Source organism: Dama dama, chromosome 12, assembly GCF_033118175.1.
Source record: "Dama dama isolate Ldn47 chromosome 12, ASM3311817v1, whole genome shotgun sequence".
NCBI classification, from domain to species: domain Eukaryota; kingdom Metazoa; phylum Chordata; class Mammalia; order Artiodactyla; family Cervidae; genus Dama; species Dama dama.
In genome coordinates this window covers 16,320,719-16,334,755 of record NC_083692.1, presented here as the reverse complement: position 1 = coordinate 16,334,755, position 14,037 = coordinate 16,320,719, and the positions used below count along the sequence as shown (strand labels likewise).

At 40.6% G+C, this 14,037-nt stretch overlaps 1 protein-coding gene and 1 non-coding gene across 5 annotated transcripts in view; one reads left to right on the top strand and one right to left on the bottom strand.

The window, feature by feature from the left end:
* The window catches only part of GPATCH2L (G-patch domain containing 2 like), a 60,043-nt gene that overhangs the window by 28,014 nt on the left and 17,992 nt on the right, over window positions 1–14,037 (top strand). For 2 of the 4 annotated variants that reach the window (XM_061156557.1, XM_061156558.1), the window contains exons 6-8: window positions 742–809; window positions 1,794–1,848; window positions 3,760–3,845. In XM_061156557.1, coding sequence (XP_061012540.1) covers window positions 742–809; window positions 1,794–1,848; window positions 3,760–3,845 — 209 coding nt within the window. Of the gene's footprint in view, window positions 1–741; window positions 810–1,702; window positions 1,743–1,793; window positions 1,849–3,334; window positions 3,411–3,759; window positions 3,846–14,037 lie in introns of all 4 variants that reach the window. The other 2 variants (XR_009695051.1, XM_061156559.1) reach the window with 2 other exon arrangements.
* TRNAI-AAU (transfer RNA isoleucine (anticodon AAU)) lies at window positions 516–590 on the bottom strand. Its single transcript has one exon. It is a non-coding gene; the product is annotated as a tRNA-Ile (tRNA).

Genomic DNA, 14,037 nt, shown 5'->3' with positions numbered 1-14,037 from the left:
TTCTGACATGCATACATTTAGTCAGTAGATACTTAGGTGTTCCTAGTGAGGACTCTGTAAATGTCACATTATGAAGGCTCTTGAGGCTTTAAGTGAATGACTCTAGGGATCTTGGTGTGCTGGCTTGTTAAAAATTGGCTGCTGTTGGATTTTTTAAAAGCTGTTTCTATTTTGACATTTTTTAATAAGTCCAGGATGTATATTAAAATACTATACATAGTTTCAAAAAAAGACTTTTTTTGAGCACTAAAAAAAACTAAGTCTAGAATAACATGCAGTACTTTTACAGTAGGTGTGAAGGTATGAAGTTGCTCAGTCGTGTCCAGCTCTTTGCAACCCCATGGACAGTAGCCTGCACCAGGCTCCTCTATCCTTGGAATTTTCTAGGCAAGAGTACTAGAGTCGGTTGCCATTTCCTTCTGCAGGGAATCTTCCCAACCCAGGGATCGAACCCAGGTCTTCTCCATTGTAGACAGACACTTTACCGTCTGAGCCACCAGGGAAGTCACAGAGAGTGGTCTGTACTGGGATCGAACCCGCGACCTTGGCGTTATTAGCACCACACTCTAACCAACTGAGCTAACCAGCCCTGTAGAGTTCCACAAAAAGCTGTCTAGTTGCTATTGGATTTTAAGATTGACATCTGACATGTGCTTTGGGGTTGCTGGTATAATCGTGGGAAGGTGTGAGTTTGGTGACAGATCATACTTAATGCTTGTTTTACCTTCTTTGCCTTTTCAGGAGTCCAGCATAAGTAATCTGGGTACTGAGAGGATAGGCCACCTCATTGGTGACCCTCGTCAGAAAGAGTAAGTGCTTCTGTATTTACCGGTGCTCTCCTAGCCTGTTCCTTGGAGGAGACGGCAGAAGAATGTTTTATGAAGAAACTTGGAGATTCTGTTGTAGAGCTGAGTGAGGTCATCTTAAAGATTGGTACTTTATACCATGGCTAACATGCTAAGTTCGTGAGAGTGATTGTTTTTTCCTTTCTAGACTAGTTTTTATTTCTTTGCATTTTATGTCTCTAGGTGCTCCATTATAAAAGTAGCCTCTAATGAGAATGCTATATTTTAAATCAGTTTTTCCATCTTTTAAAATGTTTTCGTTCAAAGTATGTGATTGCTTCTGTATTCTCTTCTGTATGCACTTCCCATTTTTAAACCTCTAGACAGAGAAATATCTTTTTGTTCTAACTACTGTGATAAGTGCTACTGGAGAGCCTGTGTGTAGCCCTAGAAGAATCATTCTACCTTTTCTTGTGACAGCCTTGCCCCCTAACACGATTGCCTCTTTGGTGTCTCTAGTTTGTGTCATGGTTAGTGTCCAGTTATGATCCTATATCCTTTCAGCCTGGTTGGTTGTTATAAAATTGACAAGGTGTGGTCTGTGCTCTTGTTGAACTGGGAATCCTGTTCTCACTGCACAGCTGAGAGTGCCTTGGTTTCACACCATCATCTTGAGTTGTTTTAGTGTCCAGTCTTCTGTATTCCAACTTTTTACTTTAAAGAGTCATTTTCTGCCAAAAAAAAAAAAAGTTCATACACATTTAACATTTCCTTTTCTCCTCTGATTCCATTTTTTTTCCTGATTTCTTTTTTCTTCACTTCATTAATCCAATATCTTTTTTATCTTCTCATCTCTAATAATGTTCCTACCACTTCTTTTATTGTTTTCTTTCCTCTTATTCTCTCCCTCTCTTTAGTTTCTGGTTACCATCAGCTGGGAAAAGAGAACGAAATCAGGTAAGATTATTTTTCTTTGTCATCTTTATCATTTGATTTCCTTTTCTTTAGAAAGAATAAAGCCTTGGCTTCTGATTTTCCTCACATTTCTGCTTGTGCACATGAGGTAAGGTTCCTGTTCCTTAAGTTATTCTGATTTTCTTGGAGAACTGTTTTCCAAAAATATCTTAGTATTCACTAATAAGAACAAGAGCCAGTTCCCTTTTTAGGTTCAACTGTGATCTTCAGTTTATTACTTGTAACATATTTCATAGGAATCCAGTTTTTATTCTGGTTTTAAACTTTGCAGTAAGAAATCAGAATGAACTTCATTTGACTATTTTTGAGTTCAGTATTAGCATCCCATGCTGAGAAATGCAATGTTGAATCCTAAACACATGAAGCAGAGGAAGGTAGAGCTGCTTTGGGTGAAATGGGGTTGAGGCCTTAGAGCCACTTACTTTTTTCCCCAGCTGCTCCTGAGGGGGCCCTTGGCACGTCTAGGACTTTATAAGGGACCTGATTTAAAATCACTGACCGTGGCTCTCAGTGGCCCTTTAATGTCCGAGCCTCTGAGTCTTGTTGGGAGGGTTTGTGTCATCTTGATGATTAGTTGTAAAGTAGATGAATACTGATAGGTGTTTTGATTTTTCTGCTTATTAGCTTGTTAATAAGTTGATAATACTTTTTAGACTTGGAATTTTCGTCTTGAAGTTACTATTTCAAAATGGACTAGAACAGAGATAGACCTAACTGGTATGAATCTATATGATTCTAGATGGCATGTGGGTACACAGTTTTTACTTTAGTTATAATAGTTTATAGAAAAATATAATCATTTTATCAAACTCGTAATTTCACAGAAATATAGTGATGACAATGCTGAGTAAAAGTTAATATGATGGAAAATAGGAAATAAGTAGTAGAGCAGGTGATGGGCAGACAGAGTCATTAGGGTGGAATGTCAGAGATTCAAGTTTGGGGATTGCTATGCTAGAGTATTAGCTGTGTTTGCATCAGAATCTAAAGGCACAGAGACCTGTAATGATCATCTCATCCAGATCTGTTATTTACAGATGAGATGGATTATTTACAAATGAGGTTTGTTAATAGTTTGTAAACTATTTGCCCAAAGTCAGACAGCACTGGGACTGGAACCTCTGTGACAGACAATTGCTTTATTTGTGTACTTTTTAAGTTCTTTTGAAATTATTAACACCATTCACTGTTCTTCTAGTATTCATATATATTTATTTCTGAAATGTCGGGTGGGGGGGGGAGTATTTATTGTGGAAAAAAATCCAAAGAAGGCTAGCCAACATAAAGTGAGGTACTTTTATATAGTGTCCCAGTTGATCCTTACTGCCACCACCCACCCCCGCTTTTGAGGTGAATAGGTGTTTTACAGATGAGAAACTGAAATTACTTTCTAAAGCAAAAGCAAAATTTTATGTAGCCCTCACCGTAATCCCATGAAATAGGTAAGACAGATAGTAATACATCTGTTTTACAGATGAGGATAGTAAAGCCCAAAGAGATTTTGTAGTTTTTAATATATGATAACTCAGTGGTAGGCTGGAACTAAACGTTGGATATTCTAATTCCTAATCTAGTTCTGTTTCCACTACACTGCTGCTGGTTTGTGCTAACCAGTTATTCACTGGAAACATCTGCCAGGATAAGGACAAGGTAATTTCATGCTAGTATTCTTGGGAACAAGGGCTGAAAATCAGTAGGCATAAGTTCCCTTTATGTCAGTTAGAAAATACTGTATTCTGCCACTTAAGTAATTACTATGTATCAGAAGTTTTTGAAAAATTGCTGCTTACCAAGGAATAGTCTGTTTTTGAGGCTGGCTAGATTAGTTACGCTACATTTGTGGGTACACTGCTGACTCTGCAGTTGATTGAACGGTGTCTGTGGTGTGACAGGAGAGTTGAAAAGTCAAAGGGGAAAAGTAAGCAAGTAGCAGGTAGCCCTTTAGGATTAGGTGTGTTTCACATAAGCTTTACTGAAATAATCTCATTTATTCCTGCAGTTTAATCCTCTCTCTCCCCTTTACTCCCTGGATGTTCTTGCTGATGCTTCTCACCGAAGATGTTCACCAGCACACTGCTCTGCCAGGTAATTGTGTTCTAGTGACTGTTTTTTTCTGGATGATACTGTTGTCCTTTTATAACCCTTTTCAGATTAAAGTATGTTAGTGTATACTGTCCACTTTGATTTCTCAACAACTTTTTGAGGTCAGGAGTTGTTTTAGAGAGGCAGAAACTGAGGCAGAGTGTTGAAGTATCTTTCCCGTGGTCCCATGGCTTACTGGATGATTTAAAACCTCAGCTTTGACCTAAGTTCTGACTCATCCTCTGTGATCTGACTCCTGCCTTCTTGTCCAGCCTCCTTTCATAGACTTCTTCCTCCTCACTGAGGGAGAGACCCAGCTGTGCCTGGGAGCTCTGTTTTATTCTTCAGATTCACAACTCTTTCCTGCCGCTGAACCTTCACACGCATTCCCTCTGCTGGACTGCAGTCTTAGAGCTCTTCCTGTGGTTGGCTCTTTCTCACCGCAGCTGGGGCCACCTCCTCTGGGAGGACCCCCTCGGGCTATCCTGTGTAAAAGCGCCTGCCTGTACCTCTCACTGCTCGTTATCTCTCTCTTTCCTTTAGAGCTTTAATTACAGTCTGTAATGACTTTATTGTTGTTTTGTTTTTCTTACTTTTCCTCTTGTCTGTCACTAGACTCTAAGCTTCAGAGTGCCTGGACCTTGTCTTGTTCCCTGATAAGTCCGTCCCCCACGCCTAACACAGTGTCTGGCGCTTATGGGGCATTCAGTATGAATTTGTCAGGATAAATCCTGCACTTGCATAGCAGAATGAAATCAGTGCCTCTGAATATACATTCTCTCAAGTTGGGTGAAATGCAGAGTAAATATGGTTTCTATGATGGCATGCCCTAGTGGGTTATTGCGCACAAGGAGCAGCTAATAGGCTGAACCATAGAACTTTTATTATTTCTCATGGCACAAAGAATTTCTTTCCAAGGTTCCAATGATTTTTTTTTTCTTTATTCTTCCTAACACATTGTTAAGCGGATATATTCATAGATTTGGGGGGCAGGCTGCACAAAGAAATTATTTTTTTCATGGATATAGTTAGGATATTTGCTATGGCCTGTAATAATGAACTCTGCACTATAACCGCCTGCCTGACCTTCTACTGGAAAAGTAGTATTTCAGTAGGAAAAATCTTTTGAAAAGAAAGACTCTCACGCATGGTGTTAAGTAAGAGCTTGGAAAATTAGAGGATATTAGTAAACTACTGTAATGCCTTTTCTTAGTCGCATGCTATTTAGCCATCACTCATTCATCATTTGCTGACTCCTTACTATGTGCCTTCCTGGGGAGCCTTCATTAGTGGCTCAGATGGCAAAGAATCTGCCTGCAATGCAGGAGATCCAGGTTCAATCCCTGGGTGCGACAGATTCCCTGGTTAAGGGAATGGCAACCCACTCCAGTATCCTTGCCTGGAAAATCCCACGGACAGAGGAGCCTGGTGGGCTACAGTCCCTGGGTTCTCAAAGAGTCAGTCACAACTGAGTGACTAACACTTTCACTTCCTTTCACTTTACTGTGTGCCAGGTACTTTGTTTAGATATTTAACACTATCCTAAAGGAGCTTGTATCCTCATGGGAGGGCCAGGTGTGGAAATGGACAACTACAGTTAGGAATGACAGACAGGCACCTAAACGTGTGCACCGGAGTGACAGAGACTTAGAAGAGCGGCTCCTAACTCGGGCTCAGGGAGCTTTTCTTGGAGGGGGTAGTGCTCAGGCTGTCTTGGAAAATGAAGTTGCAGTTCATAGGAAAGCAGTCCTCCAGCTACTTGTCTTAATACCAAATAAAACAATGTCCATATGTGCTCTTTAGGAAGACTATATGAGTAACACTGTGTCATGTCAGATACTGAAGGTGGATTATTTGTCCTCCTCCCCTTACTTCTGCTGCCTTGAGCTGTGCTGAGATTGATATATCCACGCTTTTGTCAGGTTTCCTATTGCCTTTAAGGCCTCATCCTAGTTGGAGTGGGTGTGAGCTTCATGTTTCTTTGTGTGTCTCATTATCCACATCATTATCTTTGTTCTCTTACTGGCCGTGCTTGTGGCCAGACTTGGAAACGTAAGGAAGCCGAGGCCGTGTTTCTGGTGCACTCAGCTCTGTGGAGATAGTGCTTACTGCTTCAGACTGTTGCTGAAAGCAGGATGGGAGAGTGTGGACGCTTACAGCTCATCCTTGTCCTGCCTGACATCATTCCTGGGGCAGTGGATACAAAGTGGGGTTGCAAACATGAAGGTTCTTTGGGGCAAGGGAAGAACATTTTTAAACTTACATTTATTTATTATCTTATCCTTAAAATTATTTTTAAAGTTATACATATATTAGTCTAGCAGCACATATTGTTGTTTTATGTGTATGTATTACATATATAAGGACTGTTCAGATTTTTTTACTGATGAGGGCACACGAGCAGTAAAGTTTGGGAACCCCCGATCTGTGGGAAATGGTCAGCACAAGTGACATCCACAGGTTTTAGGAAATGTGGGTGATGAGACACTTACCTCGGGGCTCCCTGTTTTCCTTAACAGTGAGGTCCCTGCCCAACAAGGGGTCAGCAGAGAAGGAGCAGTCTAGCTCCAGTGTGGCTGACGGATGCAGTTGGATTCAGAAGTGGATGGTGGGCTTTGCAAAGAGTGGACCATTTAACAAAACCTGGCACCTAGGGAAGGACTGTTAAAGAGCAGTGGTATTAGGGAAGAAGCAGGTGAATGGCCATATTAAAAACTGTTTTGAATGGAAATTTTGTCTTGTTCCATTTTATTTGCCGTAAAGATTCCTTTCAAAGCATCTGGGCAGCATTGGGAATTTCACACCCATCATTAGAACGATTTGTGCGTGTGTGTGTGTGGTGACTATGTTATCATTAGCGGTATAATTTTATTTTGCGAAGAGAGAAGTGTTTCCTGTTTTATCACAGCTTTCCCCGAGGAGGCCTGGTGTATTAATTTGCTGTATTGCCTCCTGGCTGTTCCCAGGCTGTTTTTCCTCTTCATCATGGAATTTTTAATGGCCCTACTGCCTCTTGGGAAGCATGTGAGGAAGAGTTCCTCGGGGAGTGCTTCCCTTTTTTCACATGCCTATAATTACTCTCCTGTAAGAGCACAAAGAGTTTGATAATCATGCCTGAACTGTGAAGGTTTCCTCCTGTCGGGTTACTGAGCTGAGGTTGCTTCCTGCCTGGATGGGACCAGTTCAACTCCCCCCCAAACCCTCAGCTGCAAGAGAGGGAGGGCTCCTCAAGCACCTCCTCACTGCAAGAGCCTTCTCCAAGTGAGGCTTGGGGCCGCTGGGGGGCGGTGAGTGACCTCAGGGTACTCTCTTATTTAGCTTCCATTGCCATAAACAAAGACAGAATGGGGACTTGATTTTAAGAGAACATTTTATCAACGTGTCATCTTAATACCGCCCAGATGGCGGGTGCAGTGAACGCGAACCTTTGTGGTCTTTATACCACCTAACTCATTTGTGGGCTAAGAGGTGTTCAGAATACCATCCTAAAAATACTGAAGTTTGCTGGTTTTCAACCCTGGCTGTACTTTTGAATCACAAGAGAAGCTTTAAAAAAAAAAAAAAAAACAAGTATATCCAGGCTGGTCCCCTACTTTGCACAATTCTGATTTAATTGGCCTGGGATGAGGCCCAGGCATTGGCAGTATTTTGAAGCTCCCAGGTATCTCTAACATGCAGCCAGGGTTGGGAACTGTTGCCCTAAATGCGTATGGTTTTATGACTGGTGCTTTGTAATTTACTTAACAGGAAAGCCCATTTCATAATTGGCCTGTGCTTGGGTGTTGTGAGCACAGTTCTGTATGGAAGGGACAATGCTGGGCTTCTCTTACCGTTGGAGAACTGCTGCAGGTGGGGAGAAGAGCAGTCGGGTCCAGCACAGTGCCCAGCACGCAGTGGTGGGCAAATGGGCAGAGTTGGTGGGTGGGTGGTGTGTGGGTAGCTGGATCGTGGGCAGGGTATATATGGATAAAATTCGTAAGCCAGCTGTTTGGGTTTGGTTGTTTTGGTTGCTGGCATTGGGCTGTTGCTATTAAAGTAGTAAGGCCGGGTGCCGGTGTTAAGAATTGCTTCTGCTCAGACAGCAGATGGTGTGATTGGTGTTCTGGTGGAAGCGCTGGTATTGCTGTCAAGGACACAGTCCCGGAATGGTAATAAGGAACTAGTGCTGTAGGCAGCTTTTTCCAAAATGAGAGATTTATTGATTGAAAGGTAGTTGTTTTTTTTTTTTAAACCATTATTGTCTTAGAGAACCATAACTGGAACTTATAAATTGCTACATCTCTTTGTATGATGCATAAGTCGCCAGTTGTAGTTTTTGAATATCTTGCGGCAGTTTTGAGTTTCTTCAACTTTCCTGATCTTTCCTCTATTTTGGGTGATCACTTCGTAGTATATCACCATTTCTTTTATTCCTTCTTTTAAGTTTTTAATCTCATATTAGTTTGAGGCAGACTCAGGTAAGAGTCTTGGCTTTTACCTGGGCACAAGAATTAACCTCCCCATACTTCAATTTCCTCACCTTAAAAATGAAATATCATTATTTTGGGGGTTGGTGGGGATCAAAATGAAATAATATACTTGGATATTTAGCATACTGGTAGCTAATACTTATTTTTGTTATATAGTTAACTACACTAGCCTGTTCTAAGGATAACTGCAGTTTTACAAACCTTGAGTTGGCTTCCAGAGTCATTTGCTAATGAGTATTTAGTATAGACTCTTGAGGTGTTTAAAATGATCCCAAGTTGGCTATAAGAGAAGACATTTGGACAGTACTTGGGTGAAAAAGAGAGAGACCTTCCTGTTAGTTGAAATATGATAGGCTGCACTCATTGTAATTCATTCTATCTGTTCACAAACGCTGTGATCTGCATATCAGAGTTGTGTGCCCAGCTGGCTGTGCCGCTTGACAAGGAGTTTCAAAGAGCAAAAAGAAGACTCAATTCATGCTATTAATTTTGACCTTTGGAGCCATAGTAAACAGCCTCAGGTTTTACCTCCGGGCTTGGGGGAAAGAACCTTTTATTAGTCCTCTGTCTGCTGGGGATGCTGTGATGCACAGCAGCTCTGCTCACCTCTTTAGTGCTTGGTTTCAGTCATGTGTTAGGAAATGTTTGTGCTGTAATGTTGTCCATAAGGCAGCCCACTCCTACCGGAACTTCCCATTCTGTAGTGCACAGTTCTGGAATCTTTTGTCCTCCGTTGGACAGTCTTGTTTATAGCAGCTCTCAGCCAGCTGGCATCTTACTGCCAGGTATGGAATGATGAAAGCATTTTCTCTCTCTCTCGTTTTGCTACTGTAATATACCCATCCTTCCAATGGATATGGAACTGTTCTGTTCCTGTGGGTGGCATGAGACAGTTTCATGATATGCCAGCCTTCGCCCAGCAAAGGGAAGTAAGTAGATTACAGAGAATGTTCAGGTGCTGGCGAGCAGTTTGTCACAAACTGCTGAGGGTTTGGTTTGAGTGAAAACACGAGTGGGATTGCCAGGATCTCTTCCTAAAACCACCTTTGTGTCCTCTGATCGGGAGGTGGTTTTCTCTCCTCCCTACAACACTCCTGTTTCTAGTGTCATAGGCCTGGATCCTGTCATATGTGCAAGTCTGTGAAGATACATCTCCCTGACTGGGTATTTAATAAATGTCGCCTAACCCTGAAGGTAAAATCACACGTGAGGGAAGGGGTCTGTGCTCCTCAGGGTTAATCCTCTTTTCCGTCATTCTCCTCTCACTTCCCTTGCTCCTGGATTACAGCTCCGTGTCTTGTATCACCTGTTAGCTTTTTATGCGTCGGCCGCCTTCCCTCTGTTGTGAGCTCCTGGTGAATGGACCCCTGGCTCAGTCATTTTGTTTATAACCTCTGCACCCAGCACAGTGTAGGCCTCATAAATTTTTGTTAAAAATAATTGAGGTGAATAGATTAGTAATTAAGGAGAATAATTGGAATATATGATGTATGTGACCTTTGGTCTTTAGAAATATCAATAGTTTTTTCCTGGTGTTACTTATTTGTGTGTTTTAAAGGAAAAGTACAGCAAATAAATATCTCTTTAAAATAAATTCTGTTTTTATTTCATACCAAAACATGAACTTTTCAATGATTTTTAAAAATGAGTGCTTTTTGAAGGTGAACCATTCCTTAAAAATTAGTTTGCTGTTGACAGAAGAAGACTGTTTTCTTTCCTTAGGAATGACTTTAAACATCTTTGTTCTAAATCTAAAGCAGTCACTTCAGTTATTTATTTTTTGCCAACATTGGTTCTATTAAACATGCATGTATTTCTCAAAGTAAGTTTTTCTTCCCCTAAAAGTACATTCCTGCCCCAAGGACATAGTGACCTGCCCAGTTTCCTAAGTAACACCGCAGTTTTAACAACTCACCTGATCTTTTTAGTTACCTGCAGTAAAAAATAAAATAGACATGTTTACGTGTGAATATACAGAATACTCTTTCAATTAATTTTTAATCTTCAGCATTCACCTTCACAGTTACAATGTGAATTTAGTGATTTTTTTCCTGAAGTAAGAATTTTTAAAGAGTGTATTTAATGTCTTTAATGTTCATTCCACCCCCACCGCCCCCAGATCTTTTCAGCAAATGCTGCTGAATGTGATGCTTTTAGGAGAAGTACTGACCCAGCACTCATGCTGTGAAAGAAGTAGTGCCCGAAGAATACTGAGGCCCAGATCAGACGAAACAGAACGAGCGTAGCCTGTCTTTTTTCTGGGTTAATTGCTTGCATACTGGGGAATAATAAATACATTTTTCATCTACATTTATATTCATTTAGTCATTCTGTTATTCTTTAAGTTAAATATTTAGATCTATTTTATGGACTAGCTTGGCCTTGAGAGTTTTTTTTTTTTTTTTTTTTTTTAAGCTCAGTAATTTTCACAGTAGGTAGAAGCTTATCAGAATTACCTGAGGTAGAATTTCAAAATAAACATATTACAGATTCTTCTTCCATCCCTGCGTGGTGGGAGACGTGTATTTTGCAAAAGCTCCTTACATGATTCTGTTAACCATATGACACTTCAGTTGAGAAGGGAGTTTTAACTTGGTGGTGGCTAAAGTTTAGCTTAACTAGTACTTAGCCTTTTTTTGCCTCTGCATAATTGAAAAATCCCCTCCCTCCTTACACAGTACATGGTTCACCACACAAGAGTAACTTGTACTGCTCTTTAAAAGAAAAAAAAAAGAGTTAAAAAAAAAAGAAATCTAGTTAAATTTTCTAGATAAGGATCGGGGTCTGTGAGCCAGTGAGAAGGGACTGTTGCCCAGTCCTTTGTGGTGGCTCCTCACCTGTGTGTTGTCCCTTTTCAGTTTCTGTCTTATGAGACAGCGACATTGTCAGAGTAAAAACAACACAATATTTGTTGTTACTCAGCCCTAGGTTGTGAAGTTATTCTGCCTCTTATGAAATAACTCTCCAACCTGGGAATGGTCTTAAGAGAAATGTTTTAAGAGGGAAGGAGCGCTAACCTGAATTTTAGGACTGAGCGTGACATCTCTTTAGGCCTGCCTCAGTTCCTTTCTCTACAGGTTCTATAACTGGGAAAGCTGTGCTTCTGGAAGTGCCCGTTAGGGAAGAGACTGTTTTGTTCACCACCATATCATCTCCCCCACCAGGTAGTAACTCAGTGAACAGTGAAAAGAGCAAAACTCCCCTCCTGAGTAGAAAGGAAATAGTCCACACAGAACTACATACTTTTATGACAAAGTAATGGGATCGATTTAACTGTGTTATCTGGTTTCAGAAAGCCTCCAGTTCTTTCCTAAGAGGAATTTATGAATTTTGAAGATGTAACAATTAGGAGTGGGAATGGGATGGTAGAAGTAGACCGTTTACTGCAGAGAAGTGACAGGCTGAAGACTTTAGCAGTCGCAAGTCATTTAAGGTAGGGACAGTTAACCCTGAAGCTCTCAACATCACTGAGCAGAGGCCAGTGGGGGATCCAGGAAGCAAGGCCCAGGGGGCAGGTGGTGCAGGGACCACCGTGAGCACACAGCAGCCTCCTCAGAATGCTGCACTGTATAGTGCAGTGGATGCCTGTATGTAGAACAGTAGGCAAGTAATACTTATTTTCATTTTACTAAAATAAGCATTAAAAAACCCATCACATTTCCATTTAAGGTGGTTTAAAATGTAAACATTTTTATTCCAAAATGTGTCATTCCTTGAAAATGTGGGACAAATACTACTGACTAGGTCCATAAAGAGTGATAATATGTGCCCTCGGCCACCTTCCTGACATGTATCAAGCATGTAGAGCTATGAAATGATGGATGATGCGTAAATAAAAGGCAGTGTTTGTTTTGTTTAGCTCAAGTTGATACTTTGAGAATTACTACCTTAAAACCCCTTTTAGTGTTTTTCTTATGCTTGTTATTTTGTATCTGTCAAAACTTAGCATTTCATAAACATTAACCTTGAAGAAGCAATAGTTTTTAATTAAACTTTTTACTGAAGGATAATAAATGTACAGAGAAGTGTACAAAGAAATACACACCTGATGAATTTTCATGAAGCCACATCCAAGTAACCCAGCATCTAGATCCAGAAACGGAACATTCCCAGAAAGAATCCCACAAGTTCCTTGGAGCCTTTACTGGTCGCTGTCCCTTTTCCTCCACTGTCCACAGCTCAAGGGTAGCCACTGTCTTGATGTCCAGTAACATAGTTTAGTTTGAAGAAATGGGGTTAATGTTTAATCTGAAACATTTTAAAGAGTCCTTTAGTGAGCTTAAGGTAAAGAAGAAAGGAGCATGGCTGTAAACTGTTACCCTTTGCTTGACTTTCTCTTTCTCTAGGTCTTTAGGAGAAGCATGATTGAGCTGGGCTTCCCTGGTGGCTCAGCTGGTAAAGAATCTGCCCGCAGTGCGAGAGACTTGGGTTTGATCCCTGGGTTGGGAACATCCCCTGGAGAAGGGAACAGCTATCCACTCCAGTATTCTGGCCTGGAGAAGTCCACGGGCTATCCATGGGGTTGCAAAGAGTCAGACAAGACTGAGCAACTTTCACTTTCACTTTTGATTGAACTAGAACAAAGGGCTTGGATAGTATTTACTCAAGCACCTTGCTTGTGGAAAAGATGGAAGCGCTATTCTGTACATTTCTCTGTTTTGAGGAGAAACAAAATTTGTAGTGTCACTTTCTTTTCTGCCTGTGTCTTTGACTTCAAAGGCAATTACTGCCTCTACATTTAGACCTGTCTACCTCTGACATTCTGTCTTATGTGTTTCTTATTATTAAATCAGCATGCTGATTTAGACTTATTCCCAGAACTCTGTAAGGTATAAAAAATGGATCATTTCCGCTATTTTATACATTTATGCTTACATTTCACTTGAGGTTTCAGAATTAACTATTCATGGAGTACCTAACTTACAGTCTTTTGCCATATAGATGCGAATGATCAATAAAAGGAGACTTAGGTGGAATTTTTTGGACCATAGGCTTTATATTGTAAATATCTGCCTTTTGTAGTGTTCTTTGCATTCTAAAATATTTCTTATGATTTCAGTCAAATTCTGATTTTTTCTTGTTTATAAACTGAATTGACTCTTTAAACTTTTGCTCTTTAAAGAGAGAGAGTATATGTGTGCGTGTGAGGGTGAGAGGGAAGCATGTGGGTGCACATCCCCATATGCTTTTAAACTGTGGAAGTTGCCAGATTGGGGACCTCTGAATAGGAAAATTTGCCTATTCAACAGTAGTCTTCTTGCTGTGCTAACTAGATTCTCTTAGATTTGACTGAGGTTTCATTTTTAAGGCTATTAAGCTATGAGACTTGATTCCCCAGCTAGGACTACCTATTCATACCAATTAGGAATTCATCTGATATAATTTTATTAGAGTCTTTTGTATATGCTTTGTACTCTGGTGGTGTTTTTAAAGTTGTATTAAAATATCATAACAAAATTTACCATTTTAGGGAATACCCTGGTGGTCCAGTGGTTAGGACTGACTGCTTTCACTGCCGTAGGCCAAAGTTTGATTCCTGGTCAGGGGACTGAGCTGCAAACTGTGTGGCATGGCTAAAAAAAAATTTGCCATTTGAATCCCCCGTAAGTGTACAATTGAGAATTTTTGTTTTTAAAACTTTTATTCATTCATATCCGTTTTAGTCAACAGATACTTAGTGGGGGTCAGCTATGTGCCTTGTGCTGAAATTGGTAGGTCACTAGAAG